Consider the following 21,336-nt stretch of genomic DNA (forward strand, 5'->3'; position numbering starts at 1 on the left):
CCTTATGCAATGTCATAGATCAAATGAAAATGAAAAAAAGGTTTAGTGATCAATTTAACCAAAAAAAAAAGTAACAAACACTTTCATCCAAACTTACTATACTTCTGCGATAATTGTAAACCCAAAAGCTCATCAACATGTTCAAGCAAACTCCAACTTAATCCCCAAATTCTATCAATTTTGGCATCACTACAATCCCAAATTTTACCAGAATCGCACTCCAACTTAATCCCAAAATTCTATCAACTTCGACATCATCAAAATTCCAAACCTACCTGAATCACTTCCTCTACAAATTGACCATAACCACCACCACCAACTAAAATACCCTCAAAAGTTTCGCACCCCAAATTAACACTTTATTTTGTCTATTGACTAATTTCACATCTCAAATTATGAACCTAAAACCTATCGCCTATCATCTTCCTTGAACAAAAAAATACCTAGTCAACCATTATTGATACCTATGCCAAGAGCAACCTCATACTCTAATGGCATTAGGAACAAAGAAACTAATTTTTGTGACTGTTAGACCCGAAGACAACCTAAGAGGGGGTGAATTAGGTTTATTAAAAAACTAATCAAGTTATGGGCACTTTTTGTTCAATATGAAATTTTTCCTCTTTTCTAAGTGATCACACAATAAATCAATCAATGAATGAACAATATCACTTGAGAGAAGTAGAAGAAATAAGCAATTTAAAGATCACAACATAATAACAAGTAAATGAGAAGAAAGGAATTGCAAACTAATTGAATACCTAGCTCCTCTTGAACTTGAAGATTAATTCAAACAAACTTTTTCAAGTTGATGAAATACAACCAATGTTGTGTACAAAGGAAGGCTCACTTCCTCCTTACCCCAAACTCCACTCGATCAAGTTAGGAAGTTTTACTATCTCTTAGGACAACTCTCACAGAACTACACTATTGAAGTATTCACTCACAAATGAAAAGCTTACAATAAACTTCACACACCAAGACTACAAATCTTCCTTTGAGAGTGTTTTCTTACTAAACCACTCTATATCTTTTGTATCTTCAATGTGCAAAAGTTATTTGAAGTTTCTGACCATATTCTATTTATATGAAACCAAGAAAGTACTTCATTAATACTTCTAACGGATAGAAAATAGCTGAAAAATCAACTAGCCGTTGGGAGTATCGGACGTCCGGTACTACCGTTGCTTGTGTCCGAAAGTAGGTAGAGAGTTTTAAAAATCTTTTTCAATTCTTTCGGACGTCCGGTACCTCTAATGCTTGCGTCCGAAAGCAGACAGTGAGTTAGAAGGAATTTCTTAATTCTTTCGGATATCCGGTGATGAAATTCTTCATGCGTCTGAAGTTTTGCATTGATTATCAGACGTCCAGTGTTGTCTTTACAAGCGTCCGACAGCTTTCAACTTCTTTTGTCTCTTTCAATTGCTCTTGTTCGTAGAACCAAATTTCTTTAGAATTGAAAAGATTTCTTATTGAAAAGATATTAGTAATATCCAATTATTTTGTAAACATCAAAAGACAGGAATCAAGATCATCATTCTCCCCCTTTTTGATGATGACAAAACAATGGATGATGATAGAAAAATAAGTACCAATCGCATCCAAAACCATTAAGTACTAATCTCATAGCATCTTCCCCTTACACATATCAGAATAATTCCCCCTTACATATTGCATCCCTCAACAAAATTCAAAACAACAAAATAACTCTCCAATAACTCCCCCTTACATATTGCATCCCTTACTCAATCAAAGCATATCATATCAACATTCAAAGCATATCAGATCAACATTAGATCATTATTATTCTCCCCCTTTTTGTCATCATAAAAATTCAGTAATATTCAAAAAACAGAAATAGCAGAAAATCCAGTAATATCAACTAAAATCCACTGATCAGCCAAGAACAGAAAGAGAACACCAAAATCCATTAATATCAAATAAAAGAATATTATGAACAAAAATCTGACCATTCTTACCAACATCTCATACTTCAATTGTTTTAGCTTTCATATCGATTCCAAATGTCACTTTTTCACTTGATTTTGGCTTGAATTTAATGAATTGTGATGGATCACCGGTCATATATCTTGAACATTCACTGTCTATGAACCACTTTGATTCCTTAATGATGTTCACCAGGTTCACCTACTCAAGAGTTCAAGAACTAATATTTGGTACCCTTAAATTTTTGGGTTCTTGAGAGTTAGTATCATGTCTAACTATCCACATGCATTTCATGCCTCTTCTCATGTTCTTCCTTATATAATAATTGCTTTTCATGTGACTTTTTTGATAACAAAAATTACACATAACCAACGAGTTATTTGCATAAACAGGTTAAATAAATCTTACCTGTCTTCTCTTATAAACGGCAAAATCATTTACACCAGAATTTATCTTCTTCTCATAAGTGCCAAGATGAAACTTTGTTCCATTTTCTTGAAAGCAGTTTTGTTTCTTATATTGGAGAAATTCATTTAGATTATCCATTCTTCTTTTCAAATCACCTTGTTACTTTTTAAACATTTCACAAAATCTTGTTTTTCTATCAACCTTATTTTGTAAATCAATCTCATTTTTTTTCAAGAAATCATTTTCAGTTTTCAGTTTCTTGTTTTCTTGAAAAATGCGTGTATTATCCTGAAGAAGAAAGTCAATTGTATGTTTTAATTTCTTGTTTCTAACATAACATTCTTCCAAACTATCATGCAGTTTTTTGATGAAGAATTCAAGATCATCATTAGTTTCATCATCACTTTCAAATTGAGGGTTAAAAGTTGTTACCTCATTCTCCAATGGCCATAAAAGCCAATTGAGCAGATTCTTCTTCCTCTTTAATTTCACAATCGGAGTTGCACTCATTCCATGTGAATTGAAAGTTATTGAATCTTCGTTTTCTTTCAGCTTTTCCTTCTTTCTTTTTCTTCATTGGACATTCACTCATGTAGTGTCCAAGTTGACCGCATTCATAGCATTTGTCAGATTATTTTTTGTTGACCTCTTGCTTTCCTTTGTTTCTTGCATTGTTGAATTGATTTGGAAATGAATTGCTAGGTCCTCCTTTTCTAAATCTCCTTTTGTTGAGGATTCTTTTGAAACTTTTTGTGATGAGAGCAAAATCATTGTCGTCAACATCCATATTTTCTCCATCCAAAGAAATCGAGTCATTTTCATCCTAAGATGTTTTTAGAACAATGCTCCTTCTTACCTTTGCATCTTCTTCTTCTTGTACCTTTATCTTAAGTTTCAGCTCATAAGAGGTTAGAAAATTAATAAGAGATTCAATAGACATAAAATTTAAATCTTTAGCCTCTTCAATAGCAGTCACCTTACTCTCCCAATCTTTGGACAAGGCATTCAAGATTTTTCTATTTTTCCCTCCTACGGAGTATTCCTTTTCAAGAACCTCTAAATTCTTAATAAGATCATTGAATTTCCAATATATTTTTATCAATATTTTCATGAGATTCCATTTTAAATGACTCATACTTAGTAATCAAGATAGACTTCTTTTGTTCTCTAACATTTTCACTGTGACGCCCCCACTTCTCCCAAGGGCGATCCCAAGGGTATCCACGGGACGCCTGCCCAACTCTCGCCAGGACTCAAGACAATTCCCGTTCAAACTTAATACAATAATAGCTAATACGACGAGACAAGGTAAGAAAGTGAAGTCGCTTTCATATATAAATATCCGATCTTACACCACAAGTTTAAAATACATCAATTTTTCAAAAATATGTAACTGCCAAAAGATGTCTAATCAATTACAGTCGAAACTCTAATACAAAAGTTCATCCCAATGGTTTCTCCAAACTGTACTCCATATCCGTTCCTGTTAAGAAAAACAAATCTAAAGAGTGAGCGATTGCTCGTGAGACCAAGAAACACACATGCAAGCACGTTGTCCAAGTAACAATCCCATTTAACAAGTAAAATAGTAATACTCAAGTAAATAATAATTCGGGCGAGAAAATAAACAGGAACAATTCAATAATAAAAGAGCTCTCAGGAGTTACGTTCCACTTGCTTTGTCAATACTCGATCAATCACCTCCCCGCAATGACACTCCGTCAACTGGGTCGGTATTTAGTCCGTAAAAACTTCACTTACTCGTTCCCCGTTCACCATTGCATACCCTAGTACTGGGCCCATTCTTCTTTTATATAAGGCGATACTACTCGAGTATGCCAAGTAAGACCTCTTAATAGATCAATCTTATGTTTTTCTCATGGCTCGCCAAGGTTCCTGACCAAATCCATGCCGAATCGAGTCCAAGGTCGGCCAGTGAGATTTGGGCGTCCCCCATTATTACCGCTAAGAGTCGAGAAGATTCACTCCAAACGACTTATGCAACCATAGCATAATTAATCATTGAAACACTTCACTTAAATATTCACTTCAAATAATTCATTTCAAGTAATTCAAATACACTTCACTTAAATGAGAACGAGTGCAATAAAGTACACACTCGACTCGGCATTTTCATAATACTCAATCACTAATAACAATTAAGCATGTAACACTTTTTCACATACTTGACACTCACCAAGTAATATAAGGAAGTAGTGCACAATTCAAGTGTTTAGGTGTCTGCAGTGAGATCCTCTTAAAGGTCTTCTTGAGTGCCTGAGCAAACAATGATTAACTATCACTCACTATCACTTATAAATCTCTTGTTAATAAGAGAGATCGTACACTTGTACAATCTAAGAAAATGTCATGAAATAGAGCTTTATTTGCTCAAAATCCAAGGTTCAAAAGTGGTGTTTAACAATACAAGGAAAACTGATTTCCTTCATGAAAGCAAGTCCAAAATGGTCAATTAATATTGAAGGATAGGGAAGAGTTTCCAAAAACTCAATTCTCATCAAGTTCGAAAATTTCAGATTTGAAGGGTGATTTTTGAAAAATCGTATCTTACACTTTGTAGGTCCAAAATTGGAAAATTTGGTACCGTTGGAAACTAGTTCAAAGTACTAAAAGTTTCTAGAAGACACTTTTCTAAGATTTTAAATGGAAGACACTCAAATTTCTGCTTAAAGTGGCTAACTTACATTTCCAAGACAGATTCGGGTTTGGTTTTTGGCAAATTTAAAAATTTGAAAAAATTCACAGAATGTGAACGAACCTTTGAAATTTGTACCTCAATTAGAATTCCAATCAAGGTTTAAAACACAATAAGCGGAACTAAAATCGAAGTTTCGAACATTAAGATATAGCAGTCCAAAGTTAGCTAAAAATAATTACAGATTGAACATTTTTCAGATTTGAAAAACGACTTTGGTCCATAATTGGTCTTGGATTAACACCAAAATTGGTATAACTCAACTTCCATGTGAGAACTACTCCTCTACCAAATTTCATTTGAAAATTCACAAGGGAAGGTAGTTAACTAAACTACCAAAGTTCAAGAAAATCCCAAGACCAATCTGTCTTTTGCTTTCTTCATTTCTTTCAAACATCTTGCCCAATGAAAACGATTCAAATCTGACTCATTTATGAAACAAAGGTCTAAGAAACATCCAATATACATTTGGTAGGTGATTGACACCAAAAGTTTCAAACTAACAAGTCCCAATTCGAGCTAGGCCATTCGGCTAGCCAAAATTAGGGTTTCCTATCACTGGTGCAGTTTGGCAATTTGGCCACAACTTACTCAATTCAACTTCGAATTTAGCATGGTTGGTGGCGTTGGAAACTACATTCAATTGGCTACAATTCATCAGAAGCAATCATTTTAAAATTCAGTCCATAATTAGTTCAAATTCAGGCAACAAGCCTCAGCTCATCACTGACCCTCTAGCAAAGCAATAAAACAGAACAGGTAACTTTGGTGAACTAGTACGGCTCACTCACTTGGAATCAGGGAATGCATTTTATATATTTAGAAAACACGGATGTCTAGTTTCAAATGCCACTAACGGCACTTGATTTCGACCTCTGAGCAAAGAGTTATGATCGTTCAGAATTTACTGCCAGAGAGCCCCTATTATACTATTTTCCTGTTTTGTTCCTACCAAAACTCGGTTTTTCCTCAACCAAATCAAGTGATTTTTGGTGGAAACTTTCCACACATCCTATATAACATATTTACATCAGATTCAAGGTCATTTGATTACAAAAAAAAATTGAACCAAGGGCTCGGCAAAACAGGGCAGAATTCGGCCCTCTCTCTATGCAACTTCCCTTTGGTTTTCCTTTCACTTTTTCAACTTATATCCACTTGTTTAGCACTTAATCAACATAAATAACACCCATAAATATCATATCAGTCAAACATGTCCATTGTGAGATTTTATAGAGCCCACTCCAATCATTTTTAACCAAATAACAACACCCACATGAAGCTACAAGCTCCAAGGCCAAATTTAACTCACTAAAATCAAGTTTCAAGGGTTGGATGATTACTACCTCTTAGATGATGAAAAATCAGAAATTTTGGGTCACCAAAAGCTCCAAGAAACTGTGAGAAAGATGCCTCCTTCCTAGTCCAAGTGAATCTCCAAGTGAAGTGGAAGTTGTGTGGTGAATTTGGAGTGAAATGGTTGGAAGATTTGAAGTAAAATAAGATGAACTTTGCTCCTTCTTTGCCTTGAGAATTTCGGCCAGCTTGAGAGGAAGGAGAGAGAGAGTATGGCTGATGGTGAAACTTCTCTTGGAAACTTGGTAGTTGGTGGCTTTAATTTGGCACAAAAGTCAACTTTGAATAGTGCGCGGACACACGCGTTTCATGCCCGTTTTCTCTCGGATTCATTTCACTTGTGCACTAAATCTCTAATGCACTTCCTTTAAAACTATTATCATTCACTCTTAGTAGTATAACAATAATTTTCTAAAGTCCTTCAATGAGTCACGTGCATGAAAACGCGAACTTCCGACTCGCGTGCGATAAAGCGCAATTTCTAAGAATTTCTTGTAACGATGATATAACTAACTAATACTAGGGTAATTAAGCATAAAAATACCTATTTTAAGACTAACGCATGAGTCCTCCAATTTCCAAGGTCACTGTACTATCAAATCGAATATTGCCTCCAAACGCGTATTCGCTAAATCTCACTAAACGAGCTTCCAAAAAATTAAATTTATTAACGGAATATTTTAAAAATATACGCAAGTCATAGTTCCATGTAAATGGTTCTAAAAGGGTTGAAATAAATTATTCAGAGAAAACGGATGGATAATTATTTAAATAAACCAATAATATGAGTTTAAAATAAGTAAATTTTTGGGTCCTCACATTCACTGCCTTCATGAATTTCTCTCAGTTTATCCCAAATTTCCTTAGTTGACTTGCAGCCTTTGACCCTAATAGATTCATTTGAGTTTAAAGCACTATATAACACATTCATAACTTTTGCATTAAAGGTGAGGTAGATTCTATCATCACCAGTCAATTCATTTCTGGTCTTTGGTCTTGGTCGATGAGTATCTTCATCTATTATAGAGGCATCATATGGACCTTCATTAACAATAAACCACAATTCAATATCAATCGATTGTAAGAAAATAATCATTCTTTCTTTCCAACTCACATAATTCGACCCATTAAATATTGGAGGTCTAGTGACAGATTGTCCTTTAAAAAATATTGCATTGTTGGTTGTCATATTTACTCCTAAACCGATTGAGTTTAATCTCTAGGAGACCAAATTCTGATACCAATTGCTAGGCTAGAAAACAACCTAAGAGGGGGTGAATTAGGTTTATTAAAAAGTTAATCAAGTTATGAGCACGTTTTACTCAATATGAAATTTACCTTTTTTTCTAAGTGATCACACAATAAATCAATCAATGAATGAACAATATCACTTAAGAGAAGTAGAAGCGATAAGCAATTTAAGGATCACAACATAACAATAAGTAAATCAGAAGAAAGGAATTGCAAACCAATTGACTGCCAAGCTCCTCTTGAACTTAGAGATCAATTCAAACAAGCTTTTTCAAGTTGATGAAATACAACAAATCTTGTGTACAAAGGAAGACTCACTTCCTCCTTGCCCCAAGCTCCATTCGATCAAATTAGGAAGTTTTACTATCCCTCAGGATAACCCCCACAGATCTACACTATTGAAGTATTCACTCACAAATGAAAAATTTACAATGAACTTCACACCACCAAAACTACAAATCTTCCTTGGAAAGTGTTTTCTCACTAAAACTACTCTATATCTTTTGTATTTTCAGTGTGCAAAAATTATTTAAAATTTCTGACCATACTCTATTTATATGAGACCAAGAAAGTGCTTCATTAATGCTTCCAATGGATAGAAGGTAGCTAAAGAGTCAACTAGTTGTTGGGAGTATTGCATGCGTCCGAAAGTAGGTAGAGAGTTTGAAAAATCTTTTTCAATTCTTTCGGACGTCCGGTACCTCTAATGCTTGCGTCCAAAAGAGACAATGAGTTAGAAGGAATTTCTTAATTCTTTCAGACGTTCAGTAATGGAGTTCTTCATGTGTCCGAAGTTCTGCATTGATTATCGAACGTCTGGTGTTGTCTTCACGAGCGTCCGACAGCTTTCAACTTCCTTTATCTCTTTCAATTGCTCTTGTTCTTAGAACCAAATTTCTTTAGAACTAAAAGGATTTCTTATTGAAAAGAGATTAGTAATATCCAATTATTTTGTAAGCATCAAAAGACAGGGATCAAGATCATCAGTGACAAACCACCACCAGTAGTTGTAAATCAAACAAAACCAAAACCAAATGAAGATATTAGATTCTAGTGTGTAATAGACATAATAGCATAACCCAGATTCGTTCCTTTTTCTCTTCCAACCATAGCCCATTAATTTCATTTTTTCCCTTCTATCACAACCATCTTCATCATCTCCATCTAATTTGACCATGAAATTTTTCTTTGCTCCCTCAATTTGCAAATTTGGAAGTTTTGATTCTTCAATGTATACAAATTATAATATAAGAAGAAATAAACAAGAGTGGCTGATAGTTAAGTACCACGGAAAGAGAAAGGTAGACAAGAAATAAACACTTCGAATAGGTTAGCATGATGGTGTAGTTGGTGGGTGAAAGAGACTATGGGGTTATAGGCAGGAAAGAGAGAATCAGAAAAGGAAAAAAGAAAAGAAGCGACTATTAATTAAAGTAGGGTTGGGATGATGACGAGTTGTTGCAGGTTTTTATTTTTTTCTTGTACTTTTGATTTGGTTTTTGTGTCCTACATATGTGATAAATTATATATTAAGTGTAGACACCAAATTTTTATTAAATATTAATATTTTTTTGAATTTTTTCTATTTAATAATTTATTTATTTTCTTACATTTTTATGTGCATTTTTCTTATTTTTGCAGGTTTGTTTTAAAAGAAAAAAAAGAAAACAAAAAAAAAGAAAAAAAACCAACTAAACCCATTTGACAAAAATCCCTTGGTTCCCTCCTTATTCTCGGGGACTGATTGATGAAAAAACGGCAATTTGGGGATCAAAAAAAAATGTACTCTATCGGCTCTGACACAGGGAGACCATCCCTTGGACAAGAAAGATACCAACTCCCCACCTTTTCCCCTCAATTTACTCTTCATTCGGCTCTCTGGAGGAGAACAGACAAGACCATCAGACAACGAAGGACTCCACTCAAAAAAAAAAAAAATACTCTCTCGGCATTTTGGCAAACAAAAGGGGAAACAAATTGTCAAACCATTGAGGCTTAGGAATCTGATCACAAACCTCAACTACCAGTGATTGCAATCTTCTTGAGGTATTTTTTTTCTTTATTTTTTTTAGTTTCGTTTTTCACATTTAATTCATATTTCGTTGCTTATTTTCCCCTGTTTTTGTTGCCTTGCATTGTTGTTGTTGTATTGTTAAAATTTGGGAAATGGCATGAACCAGATTTAGGAAAAGGAAATGTTTCTTATGTATGCATTTTAACCGTTTGAAGAAATGCCAAGATGGAAAATCGGATTAAAATGTTAATTTTGTACATGCATTGTTGTTAAAATGAATAATCATGACTAGTTACTGGTTTGGCGGGTTTGTTTAATTAAGTTTTGTGTCATTTTTGTAGTCTAAAAGGCAACAAAAGAAAAATGAATTTTAGGGGCTGTTTTGCTTTAATTTAGCCTTTTTATGTTGTTTTCTTGTCAAATCAAAATCATAGTTGTATTGTAGGAATCATAAGGAGTGTTGTACTATAATTTTTATGATTTTTGGTGAAAGATATGGTGATTTGAAAAAAATAAAAACTGGGCTGTCTTTTGCTATTTTGGTCACTTTCGAATTTTTTTTTTTTTTGTAAAAACTAATATCGGAAACGGATTCTACGCGAAAAATCGAGTGAGGGGATGTATTTTGGTGAAATTCGGTGACCGGAGAGGTCGCCGGCGACCACCGGCGACGGCAGTCCGGTGGCGGCGGCGCCACTGGCGACCACCATGGCCACCAGCTGAAGAAGCAACTTCAGCTGGCCGAAGAAGAAGAGAAGAAACGGAAGTAAAGGAGAAAAAGAGAAGAAAGAAAAGAAAAGAAGAAAAACAAAGGGGTTTGGGCTAAGTTTTTTTTTCGGTGGGCTTGTGGTTATGTTTTGTTTTATTTCTTTTGGGTTTCGGTTGGGCTGGAGGTTTAGAACCCATGCATTTCTGGGTCGGGTTTGAGTGATAAAATGACAGGCTGGCCTGCTCGTTTCTCTGGATTTTTGGCTGGGCTTAGATAGTTTTTGGCCCAAAGAAATAAATAATGGCCCAGTGACCTGTTTTCTTAAGAAGATCTGATTACGATTTACATTTTGGCCCCTGATCTTTGGAGTAGTTTCATTGTGGCCCAGAACATTTTAAATTTCTTTCACTTAGGTCCTTAATTAATTGCATTTTTGTCCCTAATTTTATCTTTTATTTAATTCTTGACCCCTAAACTTTGGAAAAATATAATTTTATCCCCAAAAGTTTCTTCAATATTTACAATTCAGTCCCTGGTGAATTTTGACTCTCTTTTATTATGATTGTTTCTTTTCTTTAATAGTTAATTATATTACTTTTGAGTATATTTAACTTGTAATTTTTAGATGTTCTTAAATTTCTGTAACATTAACATGTTAAGGTGAATTTAGTACTTTTATTGTTATTATTATTATTGTTTTTTTTCAATTAAATTGGTGCCATGATTCTTTTGTTCATTTTGAATATAAATAGGGTAATTCGACTCCATTTAGTCACCACTTCAAAAGGGAGGTACCCCTATTATTATTTCAATATCAATTATGTGCTCTTATGTGTTCCTATGTGTTTACTTTTTTTTATATGCTTTATTTATTTGATTTAAATGTTCATTCAAATTTCCTTATATTTGTTTTAGTTAATTTTTTTTATAATTATTTGAGAAGCATTTAAATACCTAAAATATGTAATAGATAGGATTATTATATTTGTTTTATTATATTTTTCCCTTTTTATATTGTAATTAGGTCCCCTGTTGTAATAGATAGGATAGATAGGATTTTATTTATTTTCTCATTTTAGGTTGTAGTTAGTCTCCCCGATGTAGTAGATAGGTTGTGTGTTTATGTGGTTTATGTGTTATATGCTTTATCCGCTTTTCTTAGAATTTTTGCATCTAGATATTATGTTTACGTGTTACGTGCTATGTGCTTTTATGTGTTTATTTGTTTTAATTTATGCCTCATCTGTTTTACTATGTATTATTAATGCATGGCGTCACCACACTAGTCCAACGCTAGTTGTGACTTCTCCCTCCGCTTACTTGCTAGTCCAACGCTAGTAAGGTTTTTTTTAGAAATGAGTTAGTCCAATGCTAAACCCTTATATCATTCGTGCGTTAGATTCATCCTTGTTTGATATTCATTACATTTTCATGCATATTTTATATTTTTAGGATCTTTTCTCGTTTGCATGATATTGTCTATTATATTATCCTCAATCCTTTACCCTCTATATTTGTTAATCATATCATTTAGAATTGCATTTCATTTAAATTAGATCATTTGCTTGTCTATGTTAGGAAAATTATTCTTTGAACATGGAAAATGAGTGATTATAACTTTTTAGTTTAAATACCCCATTAATCCCTATATAAGAAAATTATGTCACGAGTTTTTGCCGCCCGCACCCCTTACATTGCATTCCCTTTTTCTTTCATTACTTATATCTATGTATATAATTTAATTTCTTTTCTTTTCTTTTAATTTCATCATTTGCATACATGTGACACTTTCAAGGTATCATTTTGGCCTTCGCAATTAATGCGATTGAATCAATTAAACCCTTGAATAAACATTTTGCCATTTTCGATATTTTTTTAGATTTGCATCCATGTAGGAAATATCCAAACATGATAAAATTAAGGGTTAGATTAGGAAAATTTTGACTAAACCTCGTAACTAACTTAGACTAGATTGAAAGGGTGCCTTAGATTTGAGTTGATCGAACTTTTGCCTTCCCTTTCTTCAATCGTGACTCCTAAATCCATTTTCTCTTGTTTTTTTAAGATCTGGAGTTGTTAAAAAGGGTTTTATCTTATTTTATTTTTATTTTTGTCAAAAAATATTTTCTTTGGGGTGACTTGGTACACCCAAACTCAATACCAAGTGTCGACTCCTATTTTTTCTTAAAAACCCTTTTAGACTAAATTTTGGACCCAAATTATCGCATTTTTTTAAAGTCCCATTTTAGGTCCTTTTCACTTATTTTTAAATAAAAATCATATCTTTTATAAATACCTTTTATTCTTATTTTTTCATTGCAAAAAAGGAGCGCGACAACTTGGCGACTCCACTGGGGATGCTAGAGAGTCGAAACACTTGGTTTAATTATCTTTTCTCTTTCTAACCCTTTTATTTATCATATTTGGATGTTTTAGGTTGTATTTTTCTTTTTTAGGATATATTTTGCATTTCACACACGCGACTGTCTCTTGATATCCGTGTATGCGATGATTTGTTTATTTACTTTCATTATTTTATGTTTATATATACTTGTATCGCGCTTGCATCTTGGGTGGAAGGAAATACCACTTTAGAGCCTTCACGCATGTTTTAATCTCTCCCCTCAAAAAAAAGCACATCATACGTGCATGCATTATTGTTATCCTATTTTTATTCTTTCTCGTGGGCGCCATCCCACATCTCCTTGTAGGATTAAGATCGATTTCCTTAGGTAGGCGGATGGTGTGCTCTGCGCCCATAGCGTGCCTAAGGGATTACTCAAGTCACCGACCGAAGGTCTTGAAATTGATGACCCTTAACCTTTTGGTCTGAAGGCTCGGGAGTTTAAAACCTTATCGAGTCTAGATGCATTAGTAAGCCAAATCTCATGCATCTATATTAGAAATTGCCTAGGGTAGAGTCTGTCTTACCCTAGTAGTAACATTAGACACGATGGGAGGGATTTCACCCTTCTTTCTTCGCTTTATTTACTTTTCATTCTTGTATCATTTATTGTCTCAACGTGTTATGTGTTATTTGTTGAACTAATCTCTTCTTATTTTTCCTTTTTCTGTATACACAAACTTTAGAAATAAGAGTCCTGACATGGTACTCGTTTAGGATAAGACCGCCTCTTATATCAAGAATGTTTAAATTTTAGTTAATTGCATATGCATATGTACTACACATCATTTTAAGCTTATCCCGGCATTTAAATGGGGCACTTTTAGGTCACATTTCAATTATTTCATTGTATATTTAATATGTTTTAATAAATTGTCATCATGCATTAACCATAGAGGGAATGCAACATAGGGAATCCCACGGTAGGAATAAGCCACCTTTTGTCTCGGATATGTAATCTAATGAGACTTGCATGTTTACGATTTTGTATTGCCTACGGGGTAAAATCCCGATGTAAGGTACTAAAAGTGAAATTCCTCCTCAGATGGCTCCGTGCAGAATGCTGAACCAGATACCTCGGGAACTAACAGACTGGAAATATAATATAACACATGAAGTGAAGAGGCTGTTCAAGTATGTGGGACATTTACCGAGTCTTCTAAGCATAACTCCAAATGTTGCAATTATTCAAGTTCTACTTGGGTACTGGGATCCAGAAGGTTCTATTTTTCGATTCGGTGAATGCGAACTAACACCAACTTTAGAAGAAATAGAAGGATTATTGCAGATACCTAAGAAAGGTTATCCTATGATATATCCAACTAGTGGAATAAGGGAACAGTTTTATAGGTTTTTGGGATTAAGGCAAGCTAGCATGAACCAACATCCGGATGCGAGATCGTGGCCGTTAGAGTTTCTGTATGAACGATTAGGAGAAAGAGGGTCCTATGAACAGTACCGAACCGATTTTTTCATAAGTAAAGAGCAATGGGAAGAGAAGCGAGTGCAAGCGTTTGGGTTAGCTTTGGTCAATCTATTATTGTTCCCGTAGAAGCATGGAAAGATCACATTTTTCACAATCAACATGGTTCAGAGTCTGTTTTTAGGAATTAATGGAACCATCCCTACCTTGGTGCCTGTAATTATTGCCGACATCTTCACTGCCGCTACTGAATGCCAAAAGAAGAGAGGTTTCTTTTATGGGTCAAATTTGATACTCCAAATGTGGGCAATGGAGTATCTAGCGGAAAGAACGCTCAATCCTCTGGGATCTTGTCTTCCTATAGAGAATTGGATCGAATCACATCGAGAAAGGGTCAAAAAGTATTATCGAATTGCATCTCCGAGTCAGTTTATTCATGAGTTCGATAATTTGACACCCGATAAAATACAATGGGTTTTGGATTGGACAAAAGTTAAGGATCCGATTTTCACAACTACCCAACACAATTTCATCCCCCTAGCAAACACCAATGGATTGGTCGCATATGTTCCGCAATGAGTCATGAGGCAATTTGGGTATCCACAAAGAGTTCCGATGATACGAGAGATTGGAAATATCAGATTCAACACAGTTGCTGAGAGTCGGAGCATGGTATTGGAAGCTTGGGAAAATCTTCGTGGTTTAGAGGATCTGCACTTGGATCAAGTCAACAAATTGGAACCAAAGATCATTCCAGAATATAATGAGTGGATCAAACTGATAGTCGAACAAGCAAGAGAGAAGTCACAATCTACTCCCACTAGCCCTGAAGAGCAGATAAACAAGTTGAAGAAAGAGTTCGAGGATTACCAATTTCAACTCATAGTGGCCGATCATACTTTGGAGGATGCCCGATCACAATTAAAGAGGGAGACAAGAAAAATTGAAAAGTTGGAAAGAGCACTGGATGCCTTTGACAAAATTCAAGAAGGAATTCGAAAACTTAGTATAGGAAATTTTAGGGAGTTTCAATGTACTAGTTTAGCGAGGCACAAGGATTTTGTAAAAACGGTCAGCTGAACCATCAATAAAGCTGTAAAAAGTGATTAAACTTGTCAGTATTTAGTGAGGAGTTCTACTTTGATTCCTACATTCACTTACAGGTTTGGAATTGGGATTTTACCCCGAAGGTGTTGCATCATATTAGGCCTACCCTTGGCAGAAAGGACTCCCCAATAGGACATGCATCCGAATTATTCTAGTCGTTACTAACTCCTGTCTTTTTTCTTTTACCTTTTTCTTCTTTTTGGCAACAGTCAGTCAAGAAGGGTATCTAATAAGGGTTTTCCTACATTCTCAGGTAGTAATTATATTTCTCACAATAGCTACCCGAAGAAGTCCTATCATCACCAGATCTCGAAATAGAGCCTTGAGATAGCCTGTAAACATGAGTTCAGTACCAGAAATTTTGAAAAGATCTGCTATGGTCATGTCGCCGGACTTCACAGCATTGGGAGCTCAGTTAAGTGAGGTACTTGGCAAGTTCAATGAGTTAAGTGTTGAAATGACCGCACAGAGGCGTGTAATTGATCAGTTGGTCACAAGCAATAGTGGTGGTGGTGTCCCCAACGACCAAGAACCTATCGATAATCACCCACCTGCCTAAGACTATCAACCACCCCACACATCCAATACCCAAACAACTTTCATTCCTCCTTTCGCCAATCCTCTTGAAAATACCTTTACTCGATTAAACTCAAACTTTTCCTATATGCCTCCAAATTATATATTGGTGAACCCAACCAGCAGTCAAATCCCTCAAACCCATCCACAAACCAATTTGAACGTTCCCCCCAACCCTCAGGGAACCCACCACCACATTACAGAGCCTTTTGTATTAGATACTGCATCTCAAGGGAAGGCGACGGTAGAAGAACAATCTACACCCATTGATAAAGATCTCTTAAGAAGGTTGGATCGATTCGATGATTTTATGAAAAAGAATCAAGGGTTGAGCAGGCATGGTGGTTTGGACTACGATGAATTGTGTCTTTTTCCAGGTATTTAGCTACCATTGGGATTCAAAACTCTCAAATTCAGCAAGTATGATGGAACTGAAAATTCTAAGACGCATCTCAAGATGTTTGCCAACAAATTAGGTAAGCCCATGGATGATGAAAATCTGCCTATGCGTCTGTTTCCGGAAAGTTTAGAGGGAGATGCTCTAGATTGGTATTCGAATCTGAAGTCTGAAGAGGTCAAAACCTGGTTGGATTTGTCAACAGCCTTTGTGAAGTAATATGAGTTTAATTGTGAATTGGCACCAACACGAACAACACTGGAGGGTACAAAAAGAAAGTCATCGGAAGATCACAAGACCTATGCAAAGCGGTGGAGAAAGTTAGCTGCCAAAGTGGAGCCTCCTATGACTGAGGAGGAGATTGTTTGTACTTTCATCAAGGCTCACGATCCATCCTACTTTGAAGAGATCTTTCGCATGACTGGAAGTTCATTTGCTGCCATTATTAACAAGTTGGAGGAATACGATGAGTTTGTCAAAGTAGAAAAGATTGTTAATGTTTCGGCATTAAAATTGCAATTGGATGCTCTACAAAATCAAAACAACAGTGGGAAAAAGCCCTCATTCAAGAAGAAAGAAGATGATATTGCTTTTATATGGGATCAAGGCCCGTCTTTCAGACCCAGATCATCCCACCTATTCTTTTCCTTACCCGTATTACACCAACCCTCAACCAGTCTACCACACTACTACCCAATTTCATCATTCCCGACCAAGTCACTTGAATACCTCACCCTTTCCTCCAATCCCACAACTTGTTTTCAAAATTACTCTCGCCCCATTTACCATTCTAGACCAACCCTGGAAAATAATAACCCTTTTCAAAATCCTTTTCAAATAAGTGGAATTCAAACTCAGAAGCAATTTCAAACTTTCACCAATTTGGGCCGGCCTATTGATCAATTGTATGAGCAGTTAAAAGCAGCTGAAAAAATTGGCACTATCCCTCCCAAACTCCATCCCAGAGGTCCTCCTGCCGGTTATGATCCGCATGCAATCTGTGCTTATCATTCTGGAAGTCCAGGTCATACCACTAGTAATTGTTGGGTTTTAAAACAAGACATGATCGATTCTGGAGACATCCTTCTCAGAAGAAAGGGAGAGCAGGGACCGAATGTTAGTAAGAATCCTTTGCCTGAGCATGGGAGCACTGTGGGAATTATCATCGCTGATGAAGATTTTGCCGATCCCTCTCAGTACATTGTAGATGAAACTGAGGTGTTTGGCATGATGGAGGCTGACCATGCGAGAATGAGAAAACAGTCGTCTGTTGAAAAGCCCATGACCAAGGATAATGTCGAGGAAAGGTTGAAATCTTTGGTGTTTGAAAAAGATGAGCCATTTATAGTAGAAGGAGGGCCTTCCGAGATTGACAATTCTAAAGCTCCTTTTATTTTGGATCTACCATCTTTTGAATGGGATATATCAGAGCCTGCCATTCTCAAATTTTCAGAACAAATGCCTATCAATAACTTGCAAGAGGTGCCATGGAACTACGAGGAGTCTATTCTGTTGATTGGAGATAAAAAATGCTTAAAGGAGGAGGAATCTACTATTACCCCGTCTAGGAGAATTGTAGGAAACTCCAAAGTTGATGTTCAGTCTCGGGCTAAGGTTAAATCCCCGACGCCTAAGCCTCTTGTGTCTGAAAGTGAAGCTGTGAATTTTTTAAAGATGTTGAAAAGAAGTGAGTGCAAAATAGTAGAACAGTTGGATAGGATGCCTACTCAGACTTCTTTTCTGAATCTTCTTTTGACTTCCGAGCTATACAGAGAAACATTGCTCAAAATTCTGAACGAAACTCAAGTCCCTAAAGATATTCCGGAGGATAAATTTTCTAACCTTGTGGGGAATGTGTTTGCTGCTAATCATATCGCCTTCTCCGATGACGATCTGACTGCAGAAGAGATCGGACATAATAGAGCCTTGTATATATCAGTCCGCTGCAATGGAAAGCTGTTGCCAAGAGTCTTAGTGGATAATGGGTCAGCACTGAATATTTGTCCATGGAACACCCTCACCAAACTTGGATTTCTTGACATTAAACTCCGCCCATCTGCAACTGTGGTTCGAGGATTCGATGGTTCAAGGAGGGAATCTATGGGAGAGACAGATCTGGTATTGGAGATAGGCCCTGCTCAATTTCAAGTTACTTGCTAAGTCATGGACTTCTCCAGCGTTTACAATATTTTGCTTGGAAGACCTTTGATACATGCTTCCAATTCAGTGCCATCTTCTCTGTATCAAATATTGAGATTTATTGTGAATGATCAGCTCATTACTGTGTTTGCTGAGGATGACTGTACCATGATCGTCGATGCAAAATTCAAAAGCGAAGACAGAAAAAGAACTCCAATTTCATCTCATCATGTTGCTGACATCGTCTCCATGGGATGGGCATCTAGGGTCAAGTCGCTGACTCAATCAGATTTTCCAGAGGCCAGTATTATGATGGCTAGAGAGATGATCCGAGACGGATATGAAATAGGAAAAGGCCTTGGGCGGGAATTGCAAGGAATTTTGGAGCCAATTGAGATCCCGACGCAGAAGAATACATTTGGACTGGAATTTCATCCAACTGTTAAGGATAGAAGGGAAATGCAAGCTCGAAAGCAAGCTGAAAAGAAGGGTAAGCAAACTGCCTTAACTGTCCCACCGCTATATCATATTTTTTTCTCGTCCATCAGAGGTGATTATGTCAGAAACGAAGAATCCTGTGGAGGAAATTGAAGCGTACCTATCTCAATTATTTGTCGGGGCCACTTGTGAGGAGGAACCATCAGAGAATACAGAATTTTTGTCAGTTGCTGAAAGAGCTATTCAGAACTGGACTGCTGATTATCTTCCCTCTCGAAGGGAATTTCGGTAAATTTAAGGGGATTGTCTTTTATCTAGATTATATCCAGATAGGACGGTAGTCTGGATCTTTTGTTAAACGAAATTGCTTTCATTTAAAAAAAAAAAACCTTTAATCTCGTTTCAGTTAATATAGCTTGCTTCGTCCAAGAAAATTGCTGAAACGGAAATAAAGGTTTGGGCTAGATGTGTCTTTGAATAGCAATCATGTCTGTATATTTATCTTTTTGTGAAGTCTCGATGCATTTTTGAATTTAATGAAATGAAAGACTTCTCCAGTATTTGCTATTTATTTATTACTTATGTTCTATTCTATTTTCAGATGACCACAAATAAAACCCTCTGACCCTTTGGATGTCACCATTTTGAAATTCGATGGCTGCAATCTCGATATCTCTCATGAACTTGAAATCATGCAATCTGAAATTCAAAACGAGAGCGATACTGAGGAAGAATTTGAGTCTATTTCAAGGGATTTAAAATAGTACGAAGAAAAATCCAAACCCAACTTAGAAGAAACAGAAATCATCAATATTGGCACTAAGACAGAGCTTAAAGAAGTTAAAGTCAGCATTCATTTGAATAAGAAACAGAAGGAGGAAATGATTGAATTCTTAATGCTATTTCAAGATGTATTTGCACGGTCATACGATTATATGCCAGGGATCTCTACGGATATAGTGGTTCACAGGTTGCCAACTAATCCAAAATTTTTATCTGTAAAGCAGAAGCCTCGTAAATTCAAATCAGAAATGAGCCTCAAGATAAAGAAACAAATTGTGAAGCAGCTCAACGCCAAGATAATCATGGTGTCTCATTATCCCGTCTGGCTATCAAATCCTGTGCTAGTGCCTAAGAAATTTGGGGAGGTGCGAGTATGTGTTGATTACAGAGATCTGAATAAAGCCAGTCCGAAAGATGATTTTTCTTTGCCAAATATTCATATTCTTTTGGACAACACTGCTGGACACGAGATTGAATCTTTTGGTGACTGTTTTGTTGGGTATCATCAAATCTTAATGGCAGAAGAAGGCAGAGAGAAAACTTCTTTTATCACCCCATGGGGAACATTTTGTTATCGAGTGATGCCTTTCGGGTTGAAAAATGCTGGAGCTACTTATCAAAAGACCATGACTACCTTGTTCCATGATATGATCCACAAAGAGATGGAGGTTTATGTAGATGATATCATAATTAAATCAAAGAGAGTCGAGGACCATTTGGTTGATTTGAAGAAACTGTTTGAAAGGTTGAGAAGATATAATTTGAAGTTGAACCCGACGAAATGTGCTTTTGGAGCTCCAGCTGGTAAATTATTAGGCTTTATTGTCAGCAAAAAGGGTATAGAAATAGATCCTGCGAAAATAAAGGCAATTCGAGATATGCCCATTCCAAAAACTCAAAAAGATGTGGAGAGTTTTCTTGGAAAGATCAATTTCATTAGCCGGTTCATTGCACAGTTAACCTCTACCTGTGAACCTTTGTTCAAATTGTTGAAGAAAAATGCGCCGATGGATTGGAGTGAAGACTATCAGCAGGCTTTTGATAAGATTAAGACTTACTTGTTAAATCCTCCGGTCTTAGTGCCACCTCAGCCAGGAAGACCTCTGATTATGTATTTGTCTGTTCTTGATGAGGCTGTCGGATGCGTTCTGGGACAGCATGACGAGTCTGGCAGAAAGGAGTAAACCATCTACTATCTGAGTAAGAAATTTACAGCATATGAGCCCAATTATTCTTTTCTTGAAAGGAGTTGTTGTGCTTTAGCATGGACAGCTCAGAAGTTGAGACATTATTTGCTTGATTTTACCACTTACTTGATTTCTCGTTCTGATCCTCTAAAATTCCTGTTGAAAAAGTCGATGTCCACGAGATGTATGGCTAAGTGGCAAATGATCCTCTCCGAATTCGACATTGTCTTCACAACACAAAATGCAGTCAAAGGTCAAGCTATAGCAGATTATTTAGCAGAAAATCTAGGAGATGATGATTACCAGCCATTACATACCTACTTTCCTGATGAAGAAATTCTGTTCGTTGGAGCGGTTGAGGACATGAGTGAACAGTATCCTTGATGGAGGTTATTTTTCGATGATGCATCGAATTCTTTTGAAGCTGGAATCGGAGCAGTTTTAGTGTCGCCTGAAGGGAAACACTATCTTGCTACTGCCA

General features: G+C 36.1%; 1 protein-coding gene and 1 long non-coding RNA gene across 2 annotated transcripts; both read left to right on the forward strand.

The window, feature by feature from the left end:
- The first annotated feature begins 9,478 nt into the window (after positions 1-9,478).
- LOC140011461 (uncharacterized) lies at positions 9,479-13,981 on the forward strand. Its single transcript, XR_011818644.1, has 2 exons — positions 9,479-9,724; positions 13,851-13,981. It is a non-coding gene; the product is annotated as an uncharacterized lncRNA (long non-coding RNA).
- A 2,672-nt stretch (positions 13,982-16,653) lies between these two features.
- On the forward strand, positions 16,654-18,468 carry LOC113700692 (uncharacterized). The gene has a single exon (XM_027221152.1). It carries the CDS (start codon positions 16,654-16,656, stop codon positions 18,466-18,468), a length of 1,815 nt encoding a protein of 604 aa, XP_027076953.1.
- Positions 18,469-21,336: the final 2,868 nt, after the last annotated feature.

This window comes from Coffea arabica, chromosome 7e (assembly GCF_036785885.1).
Source record: "Coffea arabica cultivar ET-39 chromosome 7e, Coffea Arabica ET-39 HiFi, whole genome shotgun sequence".
Lineage (NCBI taxonomy): Eukaryota > Viridiplantae > Streptophyta > Magnoliopsida > Gentianales > Rubiaceae > Coffea > Coffea arabica.

Coding starts and splice junctions, on each gene's coding strand:
- LOC113700692 (XM_027221152.1), top strand. CDS start 16,654: ATGACTGAGGAGGAGATTGTTTGTACTTTCATCAAGGCTCACGATCCA.